General features: G+C 42.8%; 2 protein-coding genes across 2 annotated transcripts in view; both read right to left on the bottom strand.

Annotated features, from left to right (window-relative positions):
- Window positions 1-1,943: 1,943 nt before the first annotated feature.
- Window positions 1,944-9,735, bottom strand: LOC308107152 (ribosomal protein S6 kinase-related protein-like). The gene is made up of 12 exons (XM_080459299.1): window positions 9,582-9,735; window positions 6,296-6,550; window positions 6,143-6,226; window positions 5,985-6,053; window positions 5,457-5,526; window positions 4,740-4,847; window positions 4,482-4,522; window positions 4,076-4,103; window positions 3,704-3,793; window positions 3,325-3,413; window positions 3,131-3,241; window positions 1,944-2,658 (listed from the first exon to the last, which is right to left on the bottom strand). The coding sequence occupies exons 1-12, from the start codon at window positions 9,609-9,611 to the stop codon at window positions 2,383-2,385; spliced, it is 1,251 nt and encodes a 416-aa protein (XP_080315425.1). The 5' UTR covers window positions 9,612-9,735; the 3' UTR covers window positions 1,944-2,382.
- The window catches only part of LOC308107151 (bridge-like lipid transfer protein family member 2), a 21,755-nt gene continuing 13,506 nt past the window's right edge, over window positions 9,178-17,426 (bottom strand). The window contains exons 32-40 of the mRNA XM_080459298.1: window positions 15,451-15,572; window positions 15,177-15,357; window positions 14,915-15,001; window positions 14,321-14,431; window positions 13,111-13,246; window positions 12,726-12,850; window positions 12,546-12,647; window positions 11,701-11,835; window positions 9,178-11,575 (exon numbers count right to left, since the gene is read on the bottom strand). Of these exons, the coding sequence (XP_080315424.1) occupies window positions 11,390-11,575; window positions 11,701-11,835; window positions 12,546-12,647; window positions 12,726-12,850; window positions 13,111-13,246; window positions 14,321-14,431; window positions 14,915-15,001; window positions 15,177-15,357; window positions 15,451-15,572 (1,185 nt within the window). The 3' untranslated portion in view covers window positions 9,178-11,389. The remainder of the gene's footprint in view (window positions 11,576-11,700; window positions 11,836-12,545; window positions 12,648-12,725; window positions 12,851-13,110; window positions 13,247-14,320; window positions 14,432-14,914; window positions 15,002-15,176; window positions 15,358-15,450; window positions 15,573-17,426) is intronic.

The raw sequence follows: 17,426 nt of genomic DNA, 5'->3' as shown, positions 1-17,426 counted from the left end.
CCTCATTTAAACCAGATATGAAATATAAAGACTCCTCAAAAACTTTGTGTTTCAGTGTTTATTCAGGTGAACAATGTTAAAATACATTTATAAACAGATTCTACAGACACAGGTTGATTGTTTTATTTTTTAAATTTAACTAGTAAGTCATGGAAGTATGGCTATTACATTTTCTAAATTGGGTAAAATAAGGAGTTATAAAAATGTTCATTTTAGATAAATATACAGAGACAATGGATCTTGAAGAAAGAGGTTTGAGTGGTTACCTGTCAGAGAGCCGGTCTCGTCCGGGACGTGAAGGGAAGTGATGGATTCTCTGTCAGTTCTAGTTTGTATTCACCTCAAGTGTGTCACACCTCATGAGTCAGAGTCTCTGGGCGGAGCCTGAACGCCCACTTCTGTCCCACATGCATATGAAAATATTGATGATTCATTGTCCCCTTCAATCGCAGTGATTATTTTTTGTGTACTTCTTTACTTTTTACTTGGATGCAGACATTTTGACCACTTTGCATCCATCTAGTTCTTATTGGCATTGTAGATAAACTGATCACGTCCTGATATTCACGCAGCGTGCTAAACACATAATGTGTTTTGTCAGAGGCCTGGACCCCTATAGCAACCTAATTTAAGGGTTTCGCCACACCCCGTGGCGTGCTATTTTTATTTTAATTAGCGAGACTGTGCCCGGAGGAAGGTTTCAAGTCTCCCGATGATTCTGCCGTCACCCTCCAATTCAACGGGGTGTTGTGGTCTCAGAGCAATTCGCGCACTCGGTGGCTTCACCACTGAGCTTTAAACTGTAAAGAATGTGACGGGAACATTTCAGAAATAGAAATAATTCCCAGGTTCTGGTCAGTTTGAATGGACGTGGTGAATATGGCCCAAATGGGACTGAAATGAGGGCAGTGAAATGCTTTCTAATGGTTGCCAACGGTGCATCTCTGTCAGGTTAAAAGGAATCATGTCTTTCCTCTTGTTTTATGATTCATATAATGTAAACAGGTGTCTTCTGTTGTGTGCTCCATTACGTAACATCACTCCTGGACGGGCTGGCTCGCCGGGCGTTTCAGGGGACTCCTATTTTCACTATTGTAGGTCAGTGTGCCTTTGAAAGCAGATGTGGGTCACTGGACTGCCGTACAGCCACAGCGCAGACGTGGTGGACCTGCCTAAGACAAGGGCCTGAGAGGGAATTCAATGTCCGGAGGCAGCCGGAGGACAGGAGACGGCGCACTTCCATTCAGGAGACACGTTTTTTTAAATAGACACACTGCTTCAAGAAGTACAGCAATTAGACATCTCTGCCTCCGCCGGGACCCTCTGCCTTTTCTCTGTTACCCAATTAAGAGCATTTAATGATGGTACTTTATCTCGTCCTCATTTTTCTGTCCTATTATGGGCGTCCTCAATGGGTTTGTGAGAGCTTCTTTAAATAGGTCAACCCAAGGTTGGAAGTTGGCCACGATGTATCCAGGTACAACATTTGTACACCTACAGAAGAAATGAAATGCCACTCCTAGTATGATATGTGTAGTTAAGGTTCAGTGTGAAAAGGAGGAATCCAATGGAGAAAATGTTCCCCACAGGGATCAATAAAGTGTCTTAAATCTGATTAAAGTTCAGGTTGTGGGGTGCTGAAGCCCATCTGATTAGTGATAATGATTAAAGATCTGCAGTAGAAGAAAACAAACTAAATTCAGAGATCATATGCAACTTCAGTACTTTTTTTAAGGTATCTGTCTTCTATATCTGTTTTGTTAATTTAGGGCCAATTGGTTCTGGAGTCAATCCCAGCAATCCCAGCAATCCCAGCTCTGGATTTTTTGAATGTAAAATTCAGTTTGTAAAATCATTCTGTTGCTGGTGAAGTAGTTAGAAATGTTGCGTAGGCAAAACCCTAACCTTCAGCAGGCACAAAAGATGGAGGAATTGAAATAATAAAGAAGTTAAAAATCTTTTTATGAATGAAAAAAAAAGCACAACAGTAACAGACAACATTTCTGCTGATAAGACCAGACAACCAGCTGACACGGAAGGTTTATTTTAACTTTTTAATCCAAAAGGATCAATACTTAAGTCTCAGTCATGACAGAGAAAATACTCAAAGCAACTGTTACTAGTCACCAGGTAATCATTTGAAGTGTGTGAGATAACTGGTACATTAAAGACAGCAGGAGCGTTAATTACATGAAGAAGAATAAATCAAAATTTAATTAAAATGTCTCAGATTACATCCACCCAGTTGGTCATCTGTGATCATTTTACCATTTGCATAATCCAAACATGCAGCTCTAAACATGAGGCTGAACAAGGCCGGAGCCCTGGAGGTGAAAGTATCACACACATTCATATTAATCATCTGTAAACTTCACTTCTATGTCATGACTTCAGGCCCACGCTGGTCAAAGTGGGAGACAGTTCGGTGGGTGTCGTGGGGGAATGGAGGATCTGATCACAGTCAAAGTTGTCAAAGTGCTCCATTGCAGCGCCTCTACTGGATTTGTTGGCCCAGTCAGGACGGCTCCGGAGCTCCTGGATGAAGCGAACTGGAGCCTTCTGCAGAATGTACGAGTCGAACGAGGTGCCGCGAAAGAAGGCCTGCGTCTTCAAACTGTCCAAATTACGAAGGCGGCTCAGGGGACTCTTGCACAAAAGCTGCAGCAGGAAAGAAAGGAGCAGAAAAGTGAGGTTCCTACGGAAGTATTTACATGAAAAAACTTAACTTTACATTTTTTTCAGAATTAAGGAGAAAATTATGTCATAATTATGAGAAAAAAATCATTATGAAAAAAACTGGCTGTTTTTCTGAATTAATGAGATTTTCTAAAAAAGTTTTTAATCTGTTCTTTTTCTGAATTTATGAGATAATGATCTCATAAATTCAGAAGATAATTATCAGATTTTCAGATAATTATCTCATAATCATTAAAATCCTCATAAATTCACAAAAACAAAGCCAATTTTTTATAAGTATTTTTTATCATAATATATGAGATAATTATGTAATTAATTCAGAAAAGCAGAGTCCATTTTTATTTTTTCATGTGAATGCAATACGCATCCATAGTTTCTTTTTTTTTTTTTTATCTTTATTTTTTTATTAAAAACTTATAAAAAGTCCACTGACCTCAGTGAGCAGTAAAGCGAGCGCTGAGCTGAAGGTAGTGGGGAGGTTGTAAGGACAATCAGTGACCTTCTTCAACATGTCGCCGTGGTCCGGCTCTGCAGGAAGTGGAAACTGCAACAGAAGAAACGAGTGTGTGCCAACTACAACAAACAAAAGCACAAAGTTTATCACAAACAAAGCTGATGGAGCTTCACCTCTCCGGTCACCAGGGCGAACAGCAGAACGCCAAGAGACCACCAGTCTGCAGCATGACTGTAAGGACCCCCACCCAAAACTTCAGGAGCTGCTCCAAGAAATTAAAAAATAAATAAATAAATAAAAAAGACGACGATAAAATAACCTGAAAGATGTGAGGCAATAAACAATAAAATGTGAAACACATCTCAGGTGCATTACATCCACATCTGGGTCGACCGAGTCCACCGGGAGCAAAACGCAGGCGAGGCGCAAACAAGGTGCATTAAATTAAAAGAAAAAAAAACTGTACCCAGAACACTGAAACATAGGACTCATTTCAAGGGAGACAAACTCTCTGGAGAGATATGGATTTTATCAGTGAGAACAAACCCTCACCCATGTACTGGATCGTCCCACATATGGTGAACGCTCGTCCTCCTCGTTTCAGGCGGCGCGAGAATCCAAAATCAGACAAGCGAAGGTGACCTGGATTCCAAAACAGCACAGCAAGTGATGCTCTTCTACAGGAAGCAATGAATGTGTTTGTGTAATGTGAACACTGATGACTGCCTCTTCATTCACCACCTCATGAAGAGTACAAACATTATTTGTTACAGGCGATCACGCTGTAAGTTTCTGAAGTACATGAACAAGTACTGTGGACTGTCCGGCTTGTTTAAGTTGTTATGCGTTGACAATTAAAATACTAATCTAAACATCTCGTCTGGATTCAATCAATTCCATAAAGTGAAAACAGAAAAGCTTTACCTCGATCACTTAAAAGAACATTTTCCATCTGCAAAAGCCAAAAAAACACAAAAAATTACAAAAAAAGTACAGACACATGACAATCTTTAATATCTTTACACACTAATCAGCCATTACAGAAGGACCACAGGTGGGTGAAGTGAATAACACTAATTCTCCATTATAGCATCTTACTGGGGGTAAATCATTCGTCATTTGATCTTTGAAGTTCATATTAGGGAGGCAGAAAAAAGTAGTCAAGTATGTGAGTGAAAAGAGGTTGATTGTAATAATGAAGGATCTGCAGTTTGCTGTTCATGGGGCTGCAGCTGCAGATCAGTCAGAGTACGAATGACGCCGTCCTCTGGAAGAACAGAAGCACCAAAAACCTGATCACTGTATGAGTATCATCTAGAGCAAATCATACCTTTATATCTCTATGCATGATTCCTAAGTCATGTAGAAAGCCTAGAAATATCAAGCAGAAAGACAGATTACGTGACACAAAAAGTAGGAGTGGTCTTTTAAAAGTTTTACGGTTGGAGTACGACTGTGTGTGTGTGTGTGTGTGTGTGTGTGTGTGTGTGTGTGTGTGTGTGTGTGTGTGTGTGTGTGTGTGTGTGTGTGTGTGTGTGTGTGGACGGGCGCCAACAGGCCAGGAAGATGAACACAGATGAACTCTAACCCAGAGCGCTGCCCAGCTCTGCAGCCAGGAGGCGGACCTCATCCTCCTCAAACCGGCCTTTCAGCAGCCAGCAGGTGTACAAGTCTCCACCGCTGCAGAAGTCCCACACTGCGGAGAACACACACACACACACACACACACACACACACACACACACACACACACACACACACACACACACACACACACACACACACACACACACACACACACACACACACACACACACACACACACACACACACACACACACACAGATTTTCTAAGTCTCAGAAAGCTGCTCGGTTCATGCTCGTTCAGCAAAGCCTGAAATAAAAGGTCAACGGACGTAAAACTGTAAATAAAATCATAACAAACAGAGGAAGGTTCATCCGCCTGCTGCTGGAGGAGCAGGAACTCACCAGGAGGAAAAGGCAGGCCGTTAAAAAAACACTCATGCTCTGGCAACTTATAGAGTGTGAACATCGAGGGTCTTGAACTCAGAATAAATAAAGAGATGAAAGGTGTTGGAGGGAGGAAGAGGAAGAGGAGGAGGAGGAGGAAGTCATGCAGCCACACTGAGCTTTACCCGACACGCTCATTAGATGGCAGTGTCCCTCTTCAGCATCCACCACTGAGACTCATCAGCGGTTTACTGCACATTTGGGGGCTGAACATACAAGGATAGAAGAAGAGGAAAGGGTCCAACTGTGCCATCGTTTATACTAATGAACTCACTAATGAAGAGGTGGCGCTGAGTCTGCCAGCAGTCCTGCAGATTGTGGATAAATGGGTGTTTGAGCTGCCGCTGCAATGCAACAGTCCAGACAGAGAGCTTCCATGAGAGACAGACACTGTGTCAAAATAGATCTTCTTCTTTAAACATCTCATTCAGATGTCACACTGTGGTGAATCATCCTCAATGTCGAGCTGTGATCTCTCCCCTGCATTACATTTCTCTAGACTATTATCAACTATAAAAATCATAAATGTCTCTCTCGATGAGTTTCTTTGAAAAGGTCAATGCAGTTAGAATATCTTTGACGTATTATTTGCATCTGCCAAGTCAACAAATGCTCGTTTTTAAAGGTTTTATTGGATTTAAAGTGAGAGACGGTTTGTAAAAACCACCAAACTGTGGGGCTGGGGTTAGAAAATAAACTTTTCTAACCAAAATAAAATGTTAAGTGTTCAAACTTGAATTGAATATATGTATAAATGACATTTATGACACACTTCGGAGGTACTATTTGTTAGTTCCTTCACCTGAATGATAACTTCTTCTTTGGACTGCTGCAGCGCCCCCTCCTTAAAGATCGATGACTTTGGTAGAACCTGCAACCATAAAGATTGTTATTGTGAGAAAACGTGACTCTGTGCAAATATAAACCCGATGTAACGGTGATGATGACTCCTGAGCTGACCTTCACTGCGTACGTCTCGTCTTTACCGACGTCCCTGACTTTCAGGATGGGCCCATACGAGCCTTTAGCGATGAAGCTCAGCACCTGTGAGCGCAGACAGAGTTATTCCTGTTTGTTCACCAGCAGCTTTAAAATAATCTTCCTCCCAGGCACCTGGAAGTCGTCTCGTCCTGGAAAGTTACGGTGCGGGAACTCGGGTAGAAAGAGGGCGATGAAAGCTGGAGGACTTTTCCCTGAGGTCTCAGCAGAGGCGTCAGGAGGCAGGGGGAGTCCCGGGACGGGCGGTGGAACGTTTCCTCCCCCGGGCCGGGAAAACACCGCCGAGTGTGTGAGTCTGTGAGCGAGGGAGACCCCAACACCGGAGAGGAAGCCATGACTGAAGCGCCGCTGAGCAGCCGGTTCCTTCCTCTGGAAGTGAAAAGGGACCAGATGGAAACACTTTTGGGTGATGGGCGCGATCTACTGACTGCATCGCGAAAATAAAGGATCATTAGAGCACAGAGTGGCAGTAGTAAGGGTTAGGGTTAGGGTGCAAGCATCGGGCGACGGGGTTAGGGTTAGGCAGTGTGAGCGATGGATCTTTACACAAATAACTAATCCATTATTTGCAATCGGCGCATCTCGGCCAAAAGCGCTTCACATATAGATCTGTCAGTACTGTGTCGTTAGTACAGTCGACTGGCACCTAAAGCTGCAGACTAAAGGCAAAATAAATAGGAATCAGTTCAAGTGACGGGACAGAAATCCCTGAAGCTTGGAAATAATCAGAGGCACACAGGCCATCAGATTTAAAACTAGGTGGTAATCGCATATCGGACATCATCAAACCTCGTAGTGGGACCGTTGGAGAAAAAAACCCCAAAACAAACCACCCAGATTGAGGGTTTCCCCCCAGGAGGCGTCACTGCACTGAACCTTCAATAACAACCACAGCTGCAGTTTGCAGAATATAAGCAAACCCAAGCAAAAACTGTATTTTCTCTTTTCTTTATTAGCTGATTTTAGCATTTAGATCTTTGAGGTCAGATCTTAACTGTTTTTAACATGTAGACTCATTTAAAGCTGCTCTGTCTCATTTTTAACATGAAACTCTTCAGTGTGATCAGTTTCTGATTTCATTTGTTTCTCTCCAGTCTCATCACCTTTCCTCTTGTCCTCTGTGGTTTTCTGTCATTCACTGACGCTTTAATAGAGAAAATCCTCCAGAAGATACGAGTGGTTTCTAATCTTTACATTCTGTTTATAATTTTACCACATATGTGTGCACTTTCTCTGCCTGCTGCACATACAGTGACTGAGATATGAGCGGCTGGAGATCCCGCTGACTCTGGTCCTGGTAAGGCTGCATCGACGACAAATGAATGGACGAGACCGGTGTGTGTGTGTGTGTGTGTGTGTGTGTGGATATCACTTCTGTCTTTGTTTAGTTTTTGCACCTTGGAATTGGATCGAAATACAAAAACAATATGAGAATTTATTCACTTCTCATGTTAATAATTGAGGAAATTTGCCTATGAACAGCGAATTGTTGGATGTTTGTCTCATCATCAATGACGGACGTTGAATTCAATTTCTGTGACTACAATATTTATTTTAATGCAGAATTCTAAGACAAACAAAAAAGGTTGTCAACAGGAATTAAACAACAGAAAACAGAAATGTTCGGTTATTTCTGCTGAAGAAGTACCCATAAAGATTTAAATACAGAATAATTACCCTAATGTATTTTCAATGATTTCCACTCTGCATATTTTAATGTGTGAATTCAAGCTCAATGTTATTTCCTTATAGACTCAAGAAAAAAAACAACTCAGTTTGCCTTTAATGAATTGGAAATTCAAAGCAGCATCACTTGCATGTATAATATTTGAGTAAATTGTAGATTATTTAGGGGCGCTGAAGTTGTGACACATTTTGACAAAACAAGAATAAAACAGAACCGTGTCCGTCTGTGTCTGCAGAGGACTCCAACACACTCTAGTCTACTTTCATAACATGGATAATGATTCTACTTCTTGCTGACAGTGACTTTCTCATGCCTGAAGGCCTGTATGATGTCTGAGCCATCATGCTCGGCTCGTCCGGAGCGCCGACATGGGGACATTATGTCAGAGACCACTTGGTTTCTGCTCTGTTAACCGGCACTGTGTCCCACAACAGACTGCATGTTCCTCTGACTCTGATCTGACTGACTGAACCTTCTGTGGCCTAAACAGACGCTCATGTTAAAGCTCACCTCTCAGACTTCCTGCTGAATGAGCCCAATCAAAAATCTGTTTTATGGACAGGTACTGGAAGATTTCTAACTTGATTTAGTCTCTTCACACTTTCTGCATTATTACATGAAAAAGACTGAAGTTACTTTTCAATATATAAATGTGTGTGGCCTTTAATGCATCATGACACTTCATTGTTGCATCAATACTGTTATATTTTCTACTTCCCAGAGTTTTCAATGTAGAAAAGTTTTATATTCAACCGTGAGCGTTCTGCATCCTTTCAATAAATATCCCACGTAGTGTCAGATGCGTTTTATTACTGATATTGTCAGAAGCAGGTTTAAGGTTTAAGGAAAACTGGTTTTGGAAGAAAAACTGGGGGACTTCAACTTGAACAGTCACGTTTGTTCAAAGAAGATGCATTTAAATAAATATTAGTTGATTTAGACACATTTCACATTTTAAATGAGTTTGGAGAAATGATGAAATTAACTTAAACATGAAAAAAACATTTCATGAGAGTTGATAAACTCAAGTGGTTTAAAGCATTCCATCAAGCCGTTTGAGTTAAACTAACCTACCAGGTATTATTGTAACTGAATCAGTGCAGTGGTGTCCAAACTGTGACTTGTCCGTTTATAAATGTTCCACTAAAGCCTGATTATGACTCTCATTCCTCTGACTTTCAAGGCATCTTGATGAAGGTGGCTTTTAAAGGCTAATTAAAGAGAGAATTGCCCTCCAGAGGATGGTGTAATTCTATTTATGCAGCTCTCAGAGGGGGAAAGAACAAATCTGGACACTTCTGATATAGTTGGTTGAAATCAGCAGATTTAATCTTTATCTGATTTTCTTAGCAAATGTATGAATGGAAGAAATACTTTTTGTTGTAAAAACCACTTCAAACTTCGATGTTATAAGTCGAACGTATTTAAAAACACAAAGTAAGCAGCAATAGTAATACTGCACAAAAACTACATACATCTAATAATTCCTGTTTTTAAATATATCCGAGGCTGATTTCCGGAAGCAAAGGCACAATAATAAATAAAACCTCCAGTGAGCAGGAAGGTCACTTTAACATCTCATCAGTGGATCTATCTTTAATTCGGCGCTCAGGTTCCCGAAAAAGCAACGACAGCATGTAGATGTGATGAAGCATTTCACTGCCGTAACAACAAAACCTGTAAACAACCAACAACCTGCGATGATGCACTCACCTCAGCGTGTTTACAGAGTTCCCCGCCCATCGCACCTCACAGGGAAACAATCCGCAACATTTCGCGCGAAAAAACAATAATAAAGCGCGACTAGTCGCGCGCTCCTCACGCCCGGGTCTCGTCGCGTCCACGTGTCTTGACGTCCGCGCGGAGCAAAAGTGTGGCCCGCGTGGTTCGCAGGGAGTCGCGCGCGGCTCGTTTCCGCTCCAGTTAAAGCTGTCGGACCGAGGATCAATCAAAGTAGAGCAGAGCTGCGCCACAGACTGCAACACGTTTATTCACTGATAAACAAGAAGCCGCGCAGCTGAGAGGATTCTTTACACCACAGAGATGAGACGAGACAGGCAGCAGTTATACAAGTAATCAAAAAAACAACAACAAAAAACCCAACAGGTTACAAAAATATCAAAATACTTTGCATAAAAAGTGCTTTAGTGGCAAAATTACAAAAAAAAAAAAAAACCACACTCAGCAAATAGCTGCAACACAGATTTGTTTTGTCACAACACCATCAGACTAAGTGTCACATGTTACAGCACATGTTCTCTTCTTGATATATTGCACTGAGCGGGAGTTACAGTAAAACCGAGCGCTGCAGACCGACGTCAACATGGAAAACAGACGATATTCTTCTGCGAGTGGCCTTTTCCTGTCGGAGCAACATTCATGCAGCCACAATAAAAAAAACAAAAAACAAACATACTCTGATATATTCATTTCTGGCATTTCACACTTCTTACAGCGCTGAAGGTGCGTTTTCGTGTTGTGATCTACGGTGCGTTCCCGAGCCAGCAGGAGCCGGCAGGAGGAGAAGGAGCGATAAGCAGAGGAAAGGAGAAGAGTGAGGAGTCCAGCTACAAACTGATCGGCTTTCCTCCTGCAACCACAGTGGTTTCCCCAAGCGCCCAAAGTGGCAATGTTTTTGAAATGTGGGGTGGAGTGACATCTCTTTGCCCCTCGAATGGCACACAGTTAACAAGTTAGTAGAGATATAAAGTGATAGATTTGGTCAAAATGGCACCCTGGAGATTCTGGAACCAAAATGTGAGACGTCGTTTTCATCTGGCGTTTCAATGTGACTCTGAAGGATTTGATTTAGTGGAAACAAACTCTGGCGTGAATGAAAGTGTGAAAAACTGAGGACCAATAGGCCGACCCTCGCTCTGTTCTGGAGGACGTTCAGCTGGTGACACACCAGAAGAATCATCCTTGTGTTCAGAGTCATGAAGGCTTCCAGTGTGTCGCCTCTTCACGCCTCCTGGTTCAGTCATCTACAAGTCAAGTAGACTGGACCAGAGGAGCGGGTGAGGAGTTTAACCTCCAGTGTCCACGTCAGATAACCGTCACACACCTAACTCCTCCTTTTTTACATTTTGAAGATTCCACCCAGGGAAAGAACTTACTTTTATATGCCAAACGCCCAGACTGTGAAACTTTATAAAAACTCATCTGAGAACATGGAGCGGCATTTCCTTCATTCTTCTAAAGAACCGTTAAATTAAATTTGTTTGAATAGTGATTGCAGAGTTTTAAGCAGCAGAGATGCTGACACAGCGACTATAAAGCGGTTTGTTTACACCTGCTTGTGTTTCTACTTCAGCTCGGTCAGTGTCTCTGCAGCTGCTGGGAGAAAATGGATCAGCCTGTTGAAAACACATGGAACCAGTTGCAAATGAGATCAAAGACACTTTAAGAACAAACTCAGCAGGCCGGTGTGACGTAGTAAAGTCGACCTGAACACCACTCCGGCTCCTCCAGTCAGATTATCATTCTGAGCCCAGATGAGAAGCGATCCGCCGTCCGTCGCTTCACTTGCGGCGGCTGAAGATGCTCTTCTTGCTGGAGCTCTTGTCGGCGGAGCTGAGGCCGATCAGGAGCCGGGCCTTCTCGTCCTCCTCCTGCTGCTGCAGGCTGTTGTCGGACTTCCCCTCGGACGTCTTCCCCCGCAGGTCGGAGCCCGAGGCCGGTTTCAGACGCAGCTTCTCCTTGATCATCTGAGCACAAAGGACAGATTTATAAATATCCAGGCACGTTAACAGAGGAGGATGATTAACAATGTGAAAACAAGACGAGAGCCTTGGCGATGTGATTTTACGATCAGACATATTGACTTGTGTACCTGAGCCACCAGAGCTTTGCGGCTGTCCCTCTTCACCGCCATGGCAAAGTCCAGCCACGTCCACGTGTTGTTGTGGTATTCCAAACAAGGCAGGACCAGATTCAGGTCCTTCCAGTCCACGCTGCTCTTCTCACCCTGACGAAAACACACATTCCACCACCAAACAGCCATTAGATAAACATCTGGAGGAGAGGGAGCAGGGAGGAGCTTTGACTGAGTTAAATTCGGCAGCAGAACTAAATGGCACCGACCTATCCGTTATGTAACTGTGGGAATCTCAGCTGCTATTTACACAACCGGGGTTGAATCTTTACCGCTGACAAAGATGAGGGAATGAAAGCAGCGAAGAAGAAGAGGAATATGAAAACTGCATAAATGGATTTATACTGAACTCTAACCGCCGGCTTCACGCATGTTTTTCTGATCGCTCTGACAGCATGAAGGCTGGAGGCAAGAGGAACGTCATGTTTTGGAGTTTTCAGCCTGATGAACTAAAAGGAGACCTCCTAAAAACCTGGAAGACTTTTGTGTTTACAGATTTACCTTCACATACAAACCAAGGTTTTGTTTTTGTCCGCGTGTATTATTAGTTTGTATCTATGTAACTTTTCACAAAAACGATGAAATCTTCAGAGATGATTTGTCATCATCCATTAGACTTTGGGATCGATCAGCTCCAGGAGAAGTAAGATAATTAGGGAATGTCTCTTTAACCGTCTCTTTCTGGACATTTAGCGTCTTTTTATATTAGGATAAAGCAGAGGCGGACCTGAAACCCGGAACCCTGCACCCATCAGAGATTGGGATGAAGATCAGCCGGGTTCAGTGGAGGAGTAGAAAGTCACCTTATAGCTGACACACAGAGGCACTTGGGGAATCTTGATGTAGATGAACGAGTTGTTCATGGCCGCTCGCTCCTTCATCTTATCGATGTCGTCAACAGGATACTGAGGAGAAATATCGTTCATCACTGCCTCTACTGTCAGGTAAGATTACCTGAACAAACCCACTGGGCTCGTCTTTACCTCTGGGGCTTTCCTGAACGACCTCCGGACCCCGGCGGTGCGGTTCAGTCCCTGGGTGACGCCCTTGCTGGGGCCCATGGCGCCCATGGTGTCCTCTGACAGCGGCCGAGGTTTGACGGGGATACCTGCGACACACGGAGCTTCAGCATCAGCACTCCGGCCTCCAAGTCACTCTGCAACCCACACCTTATACTCCCACTGAGACTCACACACACACCAAGGTCAAAAGCAACGTGACGGCCTCCCAATAGCTCAGCGAGGCGCCATTAATGCCGAGGAAACTCGACACTGCACACATCTCGCTGTGTAAGTGGAAACTATTATTGATCAGCATTTGCAGACAGTAAGTGCTGCTGGTTTTATGGTCATTTCAAAAACAGCATACCAGTGGTGACCAGCCTGAACTTGTCCTCCTCGTCGGTGACCTCTTCTTCTTCAACGTTTCTTCCAGGGAAGAAAAATCCCATCATCCGTTTGAAGAACTGATACATGAGCTGGATGGTGAGCGGCACCACGTTCACCTGAGGACGGAGACGGCTGGCGTCATGAAAACACTCCAAGGACATGACGCACATTAGTTTGGCAATAAGAGTCAGTAAATAAACTATTTGGATTTTATTTCACTGCGTTTAACCCAATATGTGTTTATTAGCCCAATGAGCGACACCAGAAAGCTTCACTTCCTGTCTCACATAAAAGACCAGAAAACTGCCAGCGACTCACTGAAGGAGGAAGCCAAGATGTTTCACTTAAGAGAGAGACTGTCCAATAAAGAAGTAGATCTCACTTTTCAGAATGCACAGAAATGGGAATGTGCATTTTATATTTACCGTTCATAGGGTGCTCAGTTAAGTCCTTGGAAATTTCCATTTTCAGCAAAATAATATTATTGGTGGATATTTCATTGTGACTTTTTTTTTTTAAAGAATTTGGACAGACTGATTTAAAATAAACAAAACAAAACACAAAACTGAACAAAATCTCACAAGAGTTGCTTGAATTGCAGAATTTTTTCACTGAATTCCCAAAGAAACATTGTGCACGCTTATTGCCACGCCTTTTACATGTGACCGACTAGATAAAGTGGATTTAATAATAAAAACTAATCAGCACGAGTTATGTTTACAGTGTAAATAATCACATGGTTTCCTAATTTACAATAAGTTGAATGAATAACCGTTGTGCTAAGAGTAAGCTGGGAGAGTTGAACACTAATAATCTTCTCAGATTCTAGAATTTTAATCGACTTTGAATCACTAATCAGTTGAAGAGATGAATGCTAAATGCATTTCTCTTACATCGTGGTGTTTTCCACTGCTTTCTCCAAAGCAATTTACATCGATAATCACATTAACACAACGATAGTGATGGCTGCCATGCAAGGCAGCTCACTCCATCCACAGGGAGCAGTTTGGTGTGTTGCTCAAAGACACTTCAACATAACGGCGGGGGGAGACTGGGTATAAACTAGACTCTGATTAAGAGACCTGCTCTTTGACACATGGAGGAGCCATCCATTATTCTACCTCTTCCAATAAAGAGCTAAACATCCCAGTTTGTTTAGAAAATAAAATTAGCTGGTGCTTTTCCCTCACCTCAAAGTGTTCCTTCACAGAGATTCCTCCCACAGGGGGGCGCACTTTGCTGAAGAGCCGCAGGGCGAACTGTCGTCCTGACTGGCAGTTACTCTGAGGACGAAGCACCACCTGAGACAGACCAAACAATTCACTAGAACGAGCCGGGGTGAGGTTCTGAAACAGCTAAAGATCAAACAGAACATATCACTGATGAAATGAACCTCTGTGTCTCAGAGGCATGCATGTACAGTGACTCTTCAGAGTGTGCATGCAACACAGAATATGAACCACTGAGTGATTTCATCTGCACTGTGGAAAACAGATGAACAGTCAAGTCAAAACATCTTGCCAGACAAGATGGAGTCACCAGACATGACAGCGTTGCCGCTGTGCCAGCTCCATACATACCCTCAAACGCTGCACAGAGAAAACCAGGCATAAATACGTTAACAGGCCGTCAGCTGCATCCAATATACTTTATGAAAAGTGTTTGTCATTGAGCTCGATTAGACCAGTTTCAAGTTTGGGTTGCATTACAATAAAATGGAATTAACCTGAACTGATCAGTGAAACGGAGAGGAATGCGTGCAGTGAGCTGTATCAGTGAATTACCTTATATGCTGCATTTGGCAGCAGGTTGTTCATTGTGAACCATCCCAGCTCCAGAAGATGCTCTGCTGTGTCGTCGGACTTGTTCAGCTGTGGGAGGAAGTTTTCAGAGTGATCAACATTCACTAAACAGGAGCTCTGAGGATATCATCCAGCATCTGTTCTCCTCAGATACTTTTTAAAAACAAGATGGAGAGCAGCAGAACAAGGCAGTGGGGAGATCTTAACGTCTGGATGGATGGATGGATGACGACCATCTGCTCACCTTACTGTACATGAATCTCTGCAGCTCCAGCTCGGCGATGCCAAGCTGCCCGTCCTCCTCAGTCAGACACCAGCGGGCCTGAGCGAAGTAGATCTCCGTTCTCCTCACCACGCTCACATCCTCGGGGGGTTTACGCAGCTCCAGCTTGTTTGCTCTCTGCAGCTGGAAATCCTTAAAACATCTGGAAGGCATTATTAAAAGATGATTTATTTACAGTTCTGCCTGCCTCTCGTGCACTCTGCTGTCTCTTCAGCTCCGGCTGTGAACACGAGACCTGATGAGGATGTTGAGCTCTTCGCTCTTCATCTGCATGTCGTTCTTCTCCTGGTTCAGCTGATTCTGCAGCCGCGTGTTGACCTCCATCAGTTCATCGCCGCTCAGTTCCTCGGGCAGAGCCTAAGAAAGGATCCACAAAGCAAATGTTCATGATTTCAAATATTTAAACTATGTAGTTTCCACAATAAACCTGGTGGACATATTGATGATACTAAACAGCCCGTCGTTAGTGGTGGAGAGTAATCATCAGATGGTCCAGAAAGATCTTTTCTCTACACTTTCGTTTTAGTGTCAAACCTGCAGATTAAAAACAGCAACAACTACCTCAGTGATGATATCAGTGGGATCAGAATCCAAAGAGCGCCCTCTAGAGACACACAGGCCACTAAACAACTTTTTAAACTCATCTCGTTCCCTTAAAGGAGACATATCATGCTTTTAAATCCTTCCTTTTTACATATAAATCATACAGTTGTGGTCTATACAACGCGAAACTGCAATGCTTGGGTCTGAATTCCTCATTATTATAGCTCCACAGGCCCCTTTTCAACCCCTTTTCTGATGTGCTTCTGAGAGCAACTCGTTTTGGGGCGGTCTCTTCAAATGCAAATGAGACACTTCATACCCCGCCTCCTCTCCAGGTTGCAGAGGTCACACTCGGTTCAACGTCACCCTGTTCGGCCATCTTTGTAGTTTGATAGAACAGATACAATTATCTAGCGGCACAGAAACTTTATATTCACACATTATTTACAAAATGTCAACAAGGGAAGATTTGTCCATCCAGCCATACATGTTGGAGCCAGAGTCGGACCCGGCAGAGCGAGATGAAAATGACGATGATGCACCTTCAGAACAACGTCTTCATATGGATGTAACGCAATGGTGTGTTACTATATTTACACTAACTTCTCCATCCATGCCCACTACTACAATACTGCCTGTATTACAACGACTATTTAACACAGAAGTTACATTATAATCTAAAACGAGCACACAGCGCTAACATATGAAGACGGTGCAACTGCTAATGCTAACAAAACAATGACAGGGACGTCTTATCATCACACTTTTTAGCGTTATATACAGCTTACCGAAGTGCTCTGTTCGTCGTCTCCATAGATAGAAGGAACTGACCGCTCAATCAGACCAAGTCTTTCGGCAAATCCTTCTTTATACTGGCGGAGGTTGCTGAAGCAGTCGTCCTTAAAGTGATTCGCGCACACAAAAATGACCTTACCCACAGATGTGGGTACATTTCTGTGAAAAATAAAACTCAACCAGGCACTTCGAAAAGGTTCTGATGCTGGGAGACGGTGTAACGTAGCTTGTGGGTTACTACATCCAACAACCGAACATTTCGACTTATCCTCTCGTAACTTCGGTTGGACTACAAAATCGCAGCGAGAAACAAAAATGGCGGATTGCTCGAAACGTCGATGTCCTAATTTGGCAGTTCCGCTGAGAATACTGTGACGTCATTGTTCAAAAAACGTAATAGAGAATAGAAAAATCGAAACCGATCGCAAAATATGACCAAAACAGAATATAAAGATATCAACGGAGCACCTGAAGAGACTACTTTGAACTTTTCTGTACTTCTAAACACTCTAAATATACAACAAAATGCATTTAAGGGCTAAAAAAGTGGATTTAGCATGATATGTCCCCTTTAAATTTCACTTTGATGGACAAAACTTCAGGATTCAGTTTATTACATGATTACCAATTCAGGTTTGGGGTTTGATTAACTGGTTTGTCTCACTATTTAGAAATACTGGGTAGATCCAGCTCACAGTTTGATGAAGACGATGACAAAGTTTCTATTCTATAAAGTATTTGTCTGTGATTTAAAACCATCTAGGTCTAAAACCTTTTCATTTTCTCTGTTCAGGTATTCTTTGTCAATTCAATACTGGACTACTGTGTTTAAGCGAGAACACTTGAAATCATGGATTGACTTTATAGTGTAAA

Source organism: Lipophrys pholis, assembly GCF_963383615.2.
Source record: "Lipophrys pholis genome assembly, chromosome: 3".
Taxonomy (NCBI): domain Eukaryota; kingdom Metazoa; phylum Chordata; class Actinopteri; order Blenniiformes; family Blenniidae; genus Lipophrys; species Lipophrys pholis.
Note: the sequence above shows the minus strand (reverse complement) of the source record. Positions and strands in the feature narration are given on the sequence as shown.